This window comes from Symsagittifera roscoffensis, chromosome 3 (assembly GCF_963678635.1).
Source record: "Symsagittifera roscoffensis chromosome 3, txSymRosc1.1, whole genome shotgun sequence".
NCBI classification, from domain to species: Eukaryota; Metazoa; Xenacoelomorpha; order Acoela; family Convolutidae; genus Symsagittifera; species Symsagittifera roscoffensis.
This window is the reverse complement of record NC_087064.1, coordinates 46615378-46629416: the sequence shown is the minus strand read 5'-3', so window position 1 is coordinate 46629416 and position 14039 is coordinate 46615378. Positions and strand designations below refer to the sequence as shown.

Sequence of the window (14039 nt, the reverse complement as noted above, 5' to 3'; positions counted from 1 at the left end):
GAGTGAGTTCAAATAATACGTGTATCAATAAGCCCATTTTAACAAGATGGCCTTGTATAATAATATCTAGGACCAAATTAGCATCTCCCCAAAGCCGTTTGGGGGTGGCCGGAGACGGATGTTAACTTGATTCTAAGTTGGGAATTTTCAGCCAATCAGAACCGAGCATTTTACATGCAGCGCTTAGCAAATTCAAAACGAAATAAATGCTGGGGTGCAAGATCTTGACTCTATCTGGGGGGAGAATGTTAACTTGAACCAATATCTATAATATGCAAACGCGTGAGTTCATAGAGATTATAGATTGTTTGGGTGGTTCGCAAAGTTTTTTTTTGAAAAGTTATTTGAAAAAGATTAGGCTAACAGATTCAACCTCTCGATGCATTTTGAGATCATGGGACACTGCACTATTTGCTCAAATTGCTTCAAGGTCCAACCCATCTCAACAAGAGTACCTACCTATTAGACAGTTTTTGAGACAAAGACATCCAATTCTAATTCAATTCGACTCCACAAGGACCCCAGTCTGGACTACAAAGCTATGGTCCAACTCCCCCTTGAATTGACCCAAGGTACACTTAGAACACTATTTAACCCCCCGTCTCACCTATCTATTCATTCTTTATTCTCTCTCCTCTTTGGTCTTTATTTATATAAATTGAATCTTCTGTAGCAAAAAGAGTGCACTGAAAATTGAGCAAGATTGGTAAAAAGTGGACTAGACTAAGTCTAAGACCTGGGGAAGTATCAAATCGATTATGAATTAAGATTAGCCAAGTGATAGGGGCTGAATTTAAATGGACCTAATTACTCTAGTCCATCAGGCGGCTATAATCAGGTCTGTGAAGCGATCGATTTGAACTAATTTTGCAACCGGTCCAAAACTTTGATATAATCCGTAAATTGCTTTTGCAGAACATTTGCCCTATCTGTGATTTTTTAAATTTTTTTTTAAATCTTTGCTAGATTTAGATTTAGTTTTTCATGTTTTTCAATATATTTTTTTCAAGAATTCTTCGTTAATTTTAGTTAGTCAGGTTTTGCTAAGTTTGAAATTTGGTCCATGGCACCAATAAACAGATGCGGATTTAGTGTGCTAATTTGCGATAACCAGTTTCGGCCTACCGACGTTAAGATTGATCTCAAAAATTGTAATCGGCGCCAATATATAGTAATTTTTAGTTGAAGCGCGCGCCAAAAAAAACGCAAATATTTGGACAATATAGTCCATGCTCCAAAGATGGCAATTTTAGCCTACTTTTTCAAATTTTTGCTAAATAGGGTCTTTAAAATAGTTTTAAAGTCTTTTGTGTCATTATGCTCGGAGAAGCAGTTTAGTCAACCAAAAAATACCTAACAAAACCGAAAGCACCACTTCGATTCGCCCCTGCATATATATTATGGATCATTATTCAAAAAAATATAGAATTTGTTCATAATGATCATAATTGAGTCAAGACTTGATTTTCAAAGTGGTTTTTTGTCTAGGTTTATAATTTGGGGAGCGGTGACCAAGTGGTTCTGTATCCGCCTGTCAATCGAAAGGTCGGAGCTTTGAGGACCACCATGATCCGTGCTCGTTGCTTGAGGGTGAGGCAATGTTGCCCAGTCCAGAAAAACAGCCAAATTTTTTTTAAGTGGGGGCTCAACGGCGGTTCTCTGTGAAAAACTGAACAACTCGTAGGCTGGTCTTTTTTCTTGAGAATATTTCGTCTTACACTAAGGTTGGTTTCTTAGTTGTTCAAAATTGAAAGTAAAAAATTTCGAGAAATAATGTTATCTCATCAATATCCCCAGGGAAATGTACCAGTAGAATTGAGTATAATTGAGGATAACTCTGAATGGCAATTTATCGTCAAAGTGTTGTTGAGTGCAATTCAGGATACGAGTTTTCGCCGAACTCTTTTTCTGGAGAAAAAAAATGTCCTGTAGAAAACGAGAGTGATCGAAGACGGCATCACTTCACAGAATTGTTGGTGAGTGGAATTCAGGCTACGAGGGTGTCGCTGAAGCTTTCTTCGAGGAAATTCATATGGTCTAGTGTAGAAGGAGAGTGACTCAGGATGACACGACACAGAATTGTTGCTGAGAGCAAAACAGGATTAGAGGGAATTCTTCATCTGGAATGAGGGCAAGTAGAGGATGAAAGTAGTCGATATATGCGTGGTCGCCAAATGTCAAGCTCGTACGAAACTTAACTGCCAACGTCGATAAGTTTCTGTGCTGGTTTCTATGTTTGCCGAAGTTGAAAAGCAAAAAACTGGTTAGCAATTGCCTTTCTTGGAAATATACAAAAATCAATACGAAAAAATGCTCAACATGAGGCGATAAATCAACGTTTTAAAAATGAACATAGCCAACAGACAGTTGAAAAAGAGTCAATGAACACAACTAGACAAAAAAAATAAGGACTTACTTTATCGACTTTCATCGAATATCCACTTTCTTTGTAAAAAAAAATTGATGGCCTTAAAGTTCTTCGAATTTTTCGAACTAATTATAATTGAAATGTTTTGATAAAATCAACCCATTTTGAGCAAACTGGATTAACAGATAAGCTTTTTATTTCGCTGAGAAACTGCATGATTAAATTCCACTTTCGAGACTAGAAGTCGATCACATTTTTCGTGACTGTTACACTCTCGCTGTTAGACTGTGGACTTTGCCTTTATAGAAAATACACTGAACTAATTTACACTTATAGGATATACACTAAATAAACACTGACTGTAAGAAAATACACTGAACTAAAAAAGAAATCAAAAATCCAATCGCAACAAAAATTAAATTTGAGCCTGAACAATTGTTCTGACTTTTCCTTAAAAAAAACATTGCGACCTATATAAGAGTCCGAACAACGTTCATCGACTCTTGAAATTAAGTCAATTTAAAAATTATATTATATGATTATAAATTGTTGATTTGGCAATGAACGCGAATTGATAAATCTCAAGGAAAATTCTAGTGGATGATGATTTCAAAAACAATTTGTTTTAGACAACATATACGACGGCCTCTTTTTACGGCGAAGCCTTTTTTACGGAAAGAAAAAATTGATTAAAAAATGCAAAAAATTGTAAAATTTTTCTTTCAATAAGATGTTTAGTATTTTGTGTGGAGTTAAATGTAAGACCGGCTCTTTATTGTTCTCACTTTGGCAGTTTTAAGTTAAAGGCAACTAATGCTCGAGCAAATACAAAAGATTGGCCAGTTTTTTCTTATTAGGACAAAATTCATATTATGACCAACAAATTTTGACGGAATACTTTTAACCCTCTATAAAGTTTTGGGTAACTGAGTTCAAACTAAACAGATACTTTACCCGTGATCTTTTTAATGAGATAAGTATGGGTGCTTGAAGCTCGGCCATTTCGGCCAGTGCGAGATATCTAACGCTCGACAAACTTTGTTCTATCTACGCATAAGCTGCGAAATAATCCAGCTCAAAAACCTACATCTACTAGATTAAGGTAAACAATTCAGCTAAAAAGTTGTGTGTTGTGATAAGAGATGCAGAGTTCATCATTTTTTGACATTGCGTAGAGCGAGAAGATTGTGAAAAAAGCTATTTCAAGTAAATTGCAGCCAAACATCAAATTTGTTTTAAAATAAAAACTAATTTAAAGTTATTGCAGTCTAAAACTTCAGCTAATTCAAACTTTGTTTATTTCAAAACTATTTCCAGTGTGTTGAAATTTAAAAAAAAATGGCGAACTTTGAGTATGATATTTGAGATTATGAAAGAGTAACTAAGCGGATAAAACTATTTTATAGAGTTTTTATAGATTTTCAATTTCCATTTTCAATCAAATTTATAAAAATCTACAAATTGAGATAAGTTAGACAAAAAATTGATACGCATTGATGCATTGGCGTGCACAGAAATTTTTCTAGGGGGGGTTTCAAAAAAAGTGGAGAATTTTTACAGCCTGTTTTTTCAGTTCCACCAACTTGATTTTTTGAGCTCTCCGAAAATTTTGTACGGACCATATCTTTCAAAAATTTTCGTGCCGCAGGCAAAAACTTTTAGGTACGTTTTGAAACCTTTTGATAAGAAAGTGCGTTTTTTCGGTGCGCTAACCTCCCAAAACTAGTTATATTGGCGCCCAAGGCGTCTTTAGAAAATTTTGAGGTTGGTCAGCCAAAAATGGGTTTCGTAAAATTATACCAAAGTGGGGACGTTTTGGATAAATTTGGCAACCAGAATTGAAAGGAGGATGCGGTCGCCCCCCCTCCCCCCTCGGCACGCTACTGCATTGGTGATAAAAAAACTAAACTTGATATTATTATCTATTACAACTGAATGAATTAAATTTGCATTAAATCATTCGAAATCTTGGATACAATTGTCAAAATAATAGGAAGTGAACATTTAATTTGATCACGAACAAGAGAAAACTCAGTCACCTAGAAACGCGCTCTTCAGGAAAAAAAATGCAGTTTTACAGAAAAGAAGCTAATTTTTTTATTTTAGGACAAAAAATAACACCATTCAAACCAAATCATCAGAAATGAATTTTTAAAATCTGATGAAAAGATTAAATTATTTTTTGTTCAGCCTCTGTCATTATTTCGCGTAATGATTTTCACACTAATTAAATCTCCAAAATGTCAGTCCGGATACAAAGGGAAACAATCATATGAAAATGTCGATAGAACTCGCTTCCTTTTTGAGCCTCTTCTTTTGTAGTGCCATTGAGTGAAGTATCGCAAATAGAGGCAACGAATTTTTTTAATGAAATTGTCACAAAAAGGTTAGAAAAACAGTCCGTCACAGCCAGATGAAGAACGTCACAGCATTGGAGTGAAAGATAAACTATAGTTTGTATCAATTGCTATTTTTCTTTTTCTTTGTGGTTGGAACAACTTCCTATATTTAAAGCTTATTGATATTTCGACGGAAAAAAGTAGTCATTTTTAGGTTTTGCTTGGAGTTTTTGAAAGTAAATATATCTTTTGAGGTTATTTATAGCCTATAAAGGAACTTAGAACCCCTTTTGGGCCATGTTAAGCAGATGATTGAAGCAAGTTCTCACTCTATATCAATCAATTATTCATTTGGCATTTCAATTGACACATGTCAAAGAAGTTCAATATATGTTGACATATTCCAAAAAGTAGACCTGTAAGCGGACATGCTTAAATGTTCATTGGAATCAGCTACCAAATATAAAGCATTCCATAATCTATGACAGAGTTTTGTATAATTGAAAAACTAAGTTTTACAACAAAATGATATGACTATAGGGTGTGAGGATCTGTTTAAAACGCTTGATACTAGAAATCAGGGGCGGGTTTAGGGAAGGGGGTGGGGGCGGACGCCTCTTTTCTCAGGGATTCGATCCGCTCGCCAACCAAAGGGTCCCCCTCTTTGTTATTTTTTTTGTGCCATCCATTTTAGGCAGATCACCAGAAAAAATTTCTAAGGGAGCCTTCGGTACCAATATATACTAGTTGGAAAAGGGGGAGTGCGCGCCGAAAAACGCTATTTTTGGTCAACATTTCCAAAAAATGCCCAAAAACGGCATTTTTGATGTGTTTAAAAAATAATAACTGCCCCTCTCCCTCTAGAGAAAATCCTAGATCCGCTTCTGCTGGAAATAGAAAAAAATTACGTCTACTACCTGACTGCATTTTAGAATTACAATTCTGAAAACAATCACGAAATTCTCAAACCTAGTATTTTGAAAAGAATCAGCTTTTACGAGCATTTTTTATGTTTTATATTTTTATCACAACATTTTTATATTTTACAACCAAGGGACATGAAATTGTAAATTCAAATTTTCAAGCGATGAAACAATCGAAAATTTTTTTCTACTTTTTATCGTTTGCTCTATAACTACCAGGGATACAAAGTTGAAACTTTTACAGATGATGGATGAAAATTTTCATTAAAAAATAGCCAAAAAAGCATATGAAGTCGTTTTCAACGTGTCTTTTGGTCATTAATTAGAGAGCATCAGAAAAGGTGCACTTGTGTATTAAAAAATTTAAACAGCTTTAAGTTTGAAATTTCTGATTCGTCTAATATCGATTCTAATCTTACTCTTATACTTCCTAGTCTCAATAGTATATACTGGTAATCTTGCTAGGTTAGAGGAGAGGAAGAGCAACTGCCTGCTTTCTAAGTTAAACTGTTTCTTCTCTGGTTGAAACTATAAATAGTTTCAGCTTTACAAATTATCATAAGTTTTAGTAATGGATTATGATTGGTTAGTTCCAAATATTTTACAGTGATTATTATCAAGGAGTATGATTGGATAAAATTACTTGTTTTAAACTGATTCCAGGTTCCAATTTTTCCAAATGTTTTTTGATAATAGTTTCCTCATAGCAGTTTGTTATTAGCTGTGTTAAGCAACTAGTTTTGATTGTCATATAATCGAGCAAAATCCAGAGCAATCCAATTTGTAAAAAAAAGTTCTGAAATTTGATCAAAACTTCATTTTTTTGTTTTTTTTTCGGATCAATAAGTATACAATATATTTTTTTCAACTTTCGTCGAAACACTACACATATATTATGTTATGAGTGCAATGAATTTAAGGAAATATTACCTTGTAAATTTACTTTAAAGCAATTGATTGATATTAAGTGATTGATTATGATTTGTTTTTTCAATAGGTGCCATCCATAACGTTTGTGCATTTCAAGTCGAAATTTAAATTAAATTAATTTCTACATGCATCGTGCAAATGAAATTATCGCTCAATCAGAAAATTACTTTGAAGAAAACTGTAGTGCAAACAGCTTCGAAAAAAGAACTAGTCCGGCTGATTCAAAAGGCTGCCTAAGTTGTTTTGAAAGTAAGTCGGGCATAATTTTTACCTTATCTTTTTCACTAATGCATTTACTTTTTTTAATAATTTTTTTGCGCTAAATAAGGTGTAAGACAAAATCATAAGCTGACAAAACAGTCAAATCATATACTAAAACTATTTGTACTGTTTGGGAGGTTATTTCAATAATGAGAACGCCTCTCTAGCGAGTAGTGAGTGATTGACCGCTTAGTTCTCTGTAACAAGCTTTTTTAAGACTTAATTCAACCTGTTTTTGAAAATAATTTCATCGTCGTTTACCTTATTTTCAGCCTTGTGTTATAGTTTGTTTTGAAGCAAACGGATTTACAGCAGCAATCCGACGGTACTTTAAATTGTTAAGATTTCAAAAACTGAACACTTTCCAAGTTTTTTTAAACTCTTCAAAATGAACCAAAATTATTACTGCCTGACTTTTTGATAACCAAATGATTTAGTTCAAAAGAAAAACTTTAAAACAAATTTCATATTCGAGGATGATATCTGCTTGTTATATCAAGAAGTGCTTGAGTGCATAAATTACAGAACAAAAACGCATTCAACGATATTTTGTTTTTTCCATAAACTTCAACGTCAATAAAATGGCACGCGAAATGATTACTTCAAAAAGTGAAAAGTATCCTTTCATTTTTTCATATCCTGTCAAATTTCTACACATAAAAAAAACGTACGAATCCATATTATTCTATGAGGGCAGAGAAATATTAGAGGACTGTATGATAACATTTTCATGAACATGAACTTGGTATGACAATTTTTTTTCGATGATTCAAAATATTTTTTTTTGTCTTCAGTTTTATTTGTGTGTTTAATATTTACAAAGTTTTCTCAAATAGGAAAAATCACTGGTTGAGTGGCAATAAAGTAATTGATTAGCTGTTTTTGGAAATTTGCTTTCGAAGATGACTAATAAAATTTCACTGAGAATTATAACTAAAAACCGTAATTTTTCGTATATGGTTTAAGAGCTTATGTTATACCATTTAATAATAATTTGATTCCTGCGAATCGCAAAGGAGCTATCAGCAGGAGCTTTAACAGTCCTGTAGAGGATAGTCCATTTGTATCATCTCCTCACCTTCCAGACATTTAGAGAAATAAAAAATCAATGAATCTATTCGAATATTCCTGTACACATTTTTCATAGTCTTTGTTGATTGATTTGCATTAAAACGGTCGGCCTGGTCTACGTTATAGACTCATATGCACAATTTTTTTCGTACAATTTTTTTGGAAAATTTTTGTTCGAGCATAAAACTGATTTTGCGACTAAAAAGACGCATAAAACTTTCGCTGAAATTTGAAACTTTTCGGAGAATTTTTTTAGATATGTAAAATGCTTCTTATAAAACTTTCAGAAATTTACGACAAGCATTTTCAGTCTTTGGAATATATATAAAAGGCATTTTTTGTGTTTGGAGGTCAGCCCGGGTGAATGTTCGATGTTTCTGTGAATATATTTTATTCTAATCGTAAATATTTGAACTACAAAAAACTAGCTTGATATCGATCCTAGATGAATTTTAGAGCGAGGCAGGTGAAGTTGGGTATTGTAAAAAGGTACCAAAGAGTGGCCCTTTGTTTTCCAATAGCGTCGAATTTCAGAGAAGTTTCGTTCCCATTTATGCTTAATCCGTACGACAATACTTCTTCAAATATAGGCAATGACTGAATCTGATTAGTATGACATCAATGGACCCTGAACACTGTGTTTTTCCATCAGTCTTTGTGAGCCTTATACCACTCTTGAGTTGAATGAGTGGAAAAGGCAATCATCATCATCAAAAAATGACATGTTTCAAAAGTATTGGGAGACCATGTTAGCAGAGCTATCAGACTTATTGCTGCATGTATGTCTGCCGTGTCTGTCCATACCTTTGAGTCCCGTCTCCAGGCCCCTTCGCTCCTGTTTGGCCCTGCCGAGGTCTCTTTTCAGACTGTCCCCAATGCAGTCCTTCTCCCTCCTCGCTCTCTCCAACTCAGTCTGCAGCTGGCACACCTCCTCCCCATGCACATCCCTCTCCTGTCTCAGTTGGTCCCGCAACTCCCCCGCCTGGCGACCACTCTCCTCCCGCTCCTACAAATGCAACAAAATTGAAAATGTACTTTTTCAGTGAGTTGAAAGAATTTAGAATCAGAAATGTTCTCATAGAGTTTTGAAATAGAACTTTGAGCAAATGCTAGGATCAGTCAAAAGGAGCAATATGTCAATCTTGAGAAAAATTGGCGGCTTTATTGAAGCTGCAGATGACCTTGAAACATGCGTTGGTCTGCAAAACTAACTTTTGAGAGGACCGAAATAAGTCGATACGCTTTTAAAATTAACTTGGTATATTCGAGCTTTTTTGCAACTAATTAATAGATCAAAAAGTGAGTTTGTTGAGAAGAGGTTAGAGGACCCACTTTGAAAATCGTATGTTTGGTATACGCTGTCGGGGCCAAGCCACACATCACTTGCATAAACTGCTTCAAGCTACAACCCAGGTTGTAGCTTGAATTTTGATATTAACACAGGGGCGAATTTAGGGCATTTAGGGGGTGGGGGGACACTTTCTTTTTTTGTCGGGTATTCGACCCCCTCACCGCCCAAATGATCCTTTTTTGCACAATTTATGACATCCATTTTGGCCGACTAGCCCTAAAACTTTTATAAACGCTCAAGTTCCCAAATTTTAGGGGAGCACACGCCAAAACAACGCAATTTTTTGGTCTTAACTTTTTGAAGAGTGCTCAAAAACGGCATTTTGAGATTTAAAAAAAACGCTTGCAGATCAAAGAGTTTTATCGAAAAAGGGTCTTTAATGTGTTCTTGGAGCGCTCGTGAAATCAGTTTGGCCGACTTAGAAAAAAACACTTTCTAGATCCACCCTCCCTCTTGAGAAAATATTAGATCCGCCCTGTATAAAGATGAGTTTCTCTAGACTGGGTTTCAAGGAAGCGCCATTGTGAAATGATAAAATTTCTTTCTCCTAGCCAAGAATTTGGTGGGTTGAATAGCAATTTTTTTTAGCCCAATCTTGGATTTGATGAAAAAATTTATCCCACAAAAAAACAGATAAAAACATGGATTGATGTGCTTAATATGTACACAGCACTAATACTCAATTTGTCGAATTTTCGAAGACGACCTACCCAGGGGCGAATCTAGGATTTTCTCGAGAGGGGGGCGGGTTTTCAAAAAATTTTCAAAAATTTTGACGACCTTTTTTATTTTTTTAGATCGATCAGATTGACTTTCCGAGCTCTCCCCAAGCAGTAAAAACACCCTGTTTTGGCCAAATTGTTTGCGCCGCAGGCAATTTTTTGAAAAAACAGGTCAAAAAAGCCGTTTTTGGGCACTTTTTGGAAAATTTTGACAAAAAAAAAACGCGTTTTTTTGGCGCGTGCTCCCCCTCAGAATTAGTATATATTGGCGCCAAAGGTGCCTTTAGAAAAATTTTAGGGTCGGTCGGCCAAAAATGGATTTCTTAAAAAGTACTAAAGGTTGGCAGGGGTTCAAATCCCTAAGGGGAGCGTACCCCCCCCCCCCGCCCCCCTCTAAATCCGCCCCTGGACCTACCTTAGAATCATGAAATGGTTACGAGTTGAACTGTGATGTGAGCGCTTGCCTGTCTGAGTTGTTGCCTGAGTTGGTCAATGGTCTTGTCTCTATCTTCGATCGACTTCTGCACACTGTACTTGACAGTGAACTTGTCAGCTGACCGACTGGTGTCCTGTTTGAACTTGTCCACTAGTTTCTCCTGCTGTCTCTCAAGAGCTCTCTTCTCTTGATCCAGAAGTGCCACTCTCTTTTCCAACTCACCCACCTGAGGAAAAAACACTGATGCTTATGAGGGATCTGAAAAGCGTGAGGCTCGCAACAATTGATTTGCAAATTGTTTTGCGAATGGAGTTGGGGTGACTCGAGTCCAGCCATCTTCAATCGTGGAGACCGCTCATGATACGAGATTTTTTTTGGTTCAGTGCAAAGGTAATGAATTTTGACAACTCAAACTTCGCCTGTTCATGTAGATCTAGATTCAAATATTTAACGAAATGCAGCTATGTCTTGAACGATATACAAACCACCTCTCTTCTTCTCTACCAAAAGAAACTGGGGAATTCCGACGCAAACAAAACCATTTTTCATCATGTTTTTCATACCATTCAAAGTCAGATCATCATCTAACCTCGCTAGAATGGAGAGAATTGAGTTGATCTATCTGAAGTGAGCATTCCCTCTGTCGTTCTTCATTTTCACTCTTGACTCGCTCCAATTCACGGTTCAACCGCAGCACTTCGTACGACTTCTGATCACGCACTGCGCACAACTGTAACAAATACAAACACCAGTTTTGGATCTTTCCTGACATGTTTTTAAGATTATCGAAATGATTTATCCGTTACAGAAACAGAACCATACGAGGTTTAATTGGCTCAAAACTGAATTGAGGCAAGGCATTGTTCCGACTTTCGTAAGGAAAGTAACGGAGTAATTGTGCTCGTGGTGGTTTTTCTCTTCAGACAAATTTCGACTTTTTAACTAGCCATTTTTCACGGAATTTTTTTAATATTATTCAAAAATTATTGTTGTCCTGTGCTTAAACTTAATTATTTAAAACTATATTTCACCTGATCGTTTTTCGTTAAGTTAACGGGATTTTAAAGATTGTCATTTTGGCCAATTTGGGACAATTAACGTGCGATATATTTCGCACTATTAACGCGTAAGCTGAGATTTAATCCGTCTTAGAAATAGATCCAAATTAGTTGAAGGAAGCTTATTTGCCTTAATTGATTTGTTAGTAGGAGCGAATTCTATCGCTTTGTACTTTATATGGTGGATGATTTTCTGAGAAAACTCAAATTTAAAAAAAAATCATTGTTTTTCATTGCATTAAATTTGTACTGCTTGATAGACCTTAAAAAGCAGTCGGAAGATTCAGGGTCTGGTTCGTTTTGTTTGGTTCATTATTCAAATACAAGACGAAAAACATATCCCCTTGTACTTTTAATAGCGTGTGGTGTGATAAAATGAAGATAAACTGAAGAAAAAAATTGTATTCCGTTTTTTCAATTAATTTATCATTTTTCGACTAATTTTTTAAATTGACCGTATAGGGCAGTTGAAATATTCAGGTTTTCGCCCTGATCTACACGCGGTTTTGTTTGTGTCTAGTAGGGTGTTTTATGCTTAAATAGCTTCCTTCAAAACAGTTTGAAATAATTTCTGAGCTGCATTTACTCTTCGCTGTATTAAACAACGCAAGAAATTGCGCGGAAGTTAGCCTAATTAGTAACTGTGAAACCACCATTATTAAAAATTTAGTATACAAAATATATATTTTTTTCTTAAGACTAATTTTGGCTTTAAGCTAACATTTTTTGAATTTTTTTACTCATAAAAAAGTTTTGATACCGTGTGTTACAACTTTAACTAACATTTTTTGAAAAATCTTCTACTTGTTTTGAAAAATCTTCTAAAATTGTTACCTTGAGCTACGTTGAGCTACATAAGCACCTTGAGCTATACATATATAAATATAAACATATATTTACCTAACTTGTAGCTCAAGGTCCAAAGTATCATTTTGTAAAGTAAAACACCTTTCAAAAATCGCCAGCTAACTTGTTACTCAAAGTACCAATTTTCTTAAAAAATCAAAAGATCTTTCAAAAATTTTTAGTTAGAAGTCAAAACTTGTCTGAAGAAAAAACCAACCAAATGAGAAAAATCCGCGTTTTCTCTAAAAACTAGGACAATTTATTTAAAGCTGCAAATGCGTGTTAGTTAGAGGGGTGGTTTCTCTTTCAACCTAACTTTTATGTTCAACCACTTTTTATACCATACTTTTTTTACCCCTGGATACTTTACTTCACGAAATTTCTATCTGTCCAATTTTTTTACTCCTCAAAAAACCTCCATTTCTTTATCAATCGACTAGTGACTACCCTAGTCGCACTAGCGTCTTGCGAGGTTGCCAACAGAGAATAAGACTCTATTCCAAAAATTAAAGCCGGTGACTTTCACCTGATAAAAGTTTTGGGACAAATGTGGGTAAAAACAAGTTGGGATAAAAATGAGGTTGGTGTAAAATTGTATAAAGTTAGTGGAGTAGAGTTTGGTGGCATGAAAACCAGCCGATGTATAAACCAGCTACCATATAAACCGGTCGAAAATGCGTAATTGTTATATAATAGTTATGTAACAATTATAAAACAGTTACGAAAGTTATGCAAAATTGATTCATACGACGCAGCTTTTTGGCTGGCTTATGTGCTTTGGTTTCATATGACATAACTGTTCGGCTGGTTTATATAATCTGCGCATTTTTGGTTTGTCTATACTTCGGCCGGTTTATTCACACTCGTAAAGTTTGTAGGTGCTAAGATTTATTTGCTAATGAAAGTAGCGGGGTAAAAAGAAGTAGAGCATACAAAAACCTTTCTATAGTTACCCCCTAAATTGTTACCCCCTAAATACTCTACCCCACTTTACTCCAAGTTGTTTTTACCGCCATTTTCCCCAAAGATTTGAGCGGTTTAAGGTCAATGCTCTAAGTTTCGTATAGAGTCCTACGTTCTCCTACAACTTGACGCGACTGCGGCGGTCACTTTTTGAAAATTAGGAAGTACTTTGAGGGGTAAAAAAGTAGGCGGATAAAAACGGTAGTGGGGTGAAGTATGTAGTAATAACAATTATAAAATAATAAGTAGTAAATCAATTATAAAAAATGAAAGAAGCGGGATTATACAAATTTGGGTACAAAAGGAGGATACCAGATTTGGAAGATTTCAACTGAGAGTTGGAGGGGTAAAAAAGGGGGGGGGGGTGGGTAAAAAGAGACGGAATCCTCTCATGAACATACAAGTATCATGATATCAAAATCACTTCAAATTCATCAAGACTGCTTGTATCAGTTCAAAGCATTTAATGATACAACTGGCAGACGAATTTAAACTGAACTGCGAGTGGCTAAATCAAAATCAGATTCCAGTAGTCTACTTTAAACCAAGACGTGGTCAAACTCCTCGATTTCTGGAGCATACATCATTGGAAAAATTCACAAAGCAAGTGTTAAGTATAAGTTTGATTTCTTTCAAGGCATGAATAAAGTTGGAATGTATTCGGCAAAACTTATGTAAATTAAATTAATTCTTGTCATACAGTGCTGTTTTAAATTATCCGGAAAAATTATCCAGATTTGAAGTTTCAAACATATTTTTGTTCCGACTTTC

General features: G+C 35.2%; 1 protein-coding gene across 1 annotated transcript in view; it reads right to left on the bottom strand.

Annotated features, from left to right (window-relative positions):
• The window catches only part of LOC134841736 (uncharacterized), a 156885-nt gene that overhangs the window by 28093 nt on the left and 114753 nt on the right, over positions 1-14039 (bottom strand). The window contains exons 10-12 of the mRNA XM_063857774.1: positions 10991-11131; positions 10430-10627; positions 8697-8898 (exon numbers count right to left, since the gene is read on the bottom strand). Of these exons, the coding sequence (XP_063713844.1) occupies positions 8697-8898; positions 10430-10627; positions 10991-11131 (541 nt within the window). The remainder of the gene's footprint in view (positions 1-8696; positions 8899-10429; positions 10628-10990; positions 11132-14039) is intronic.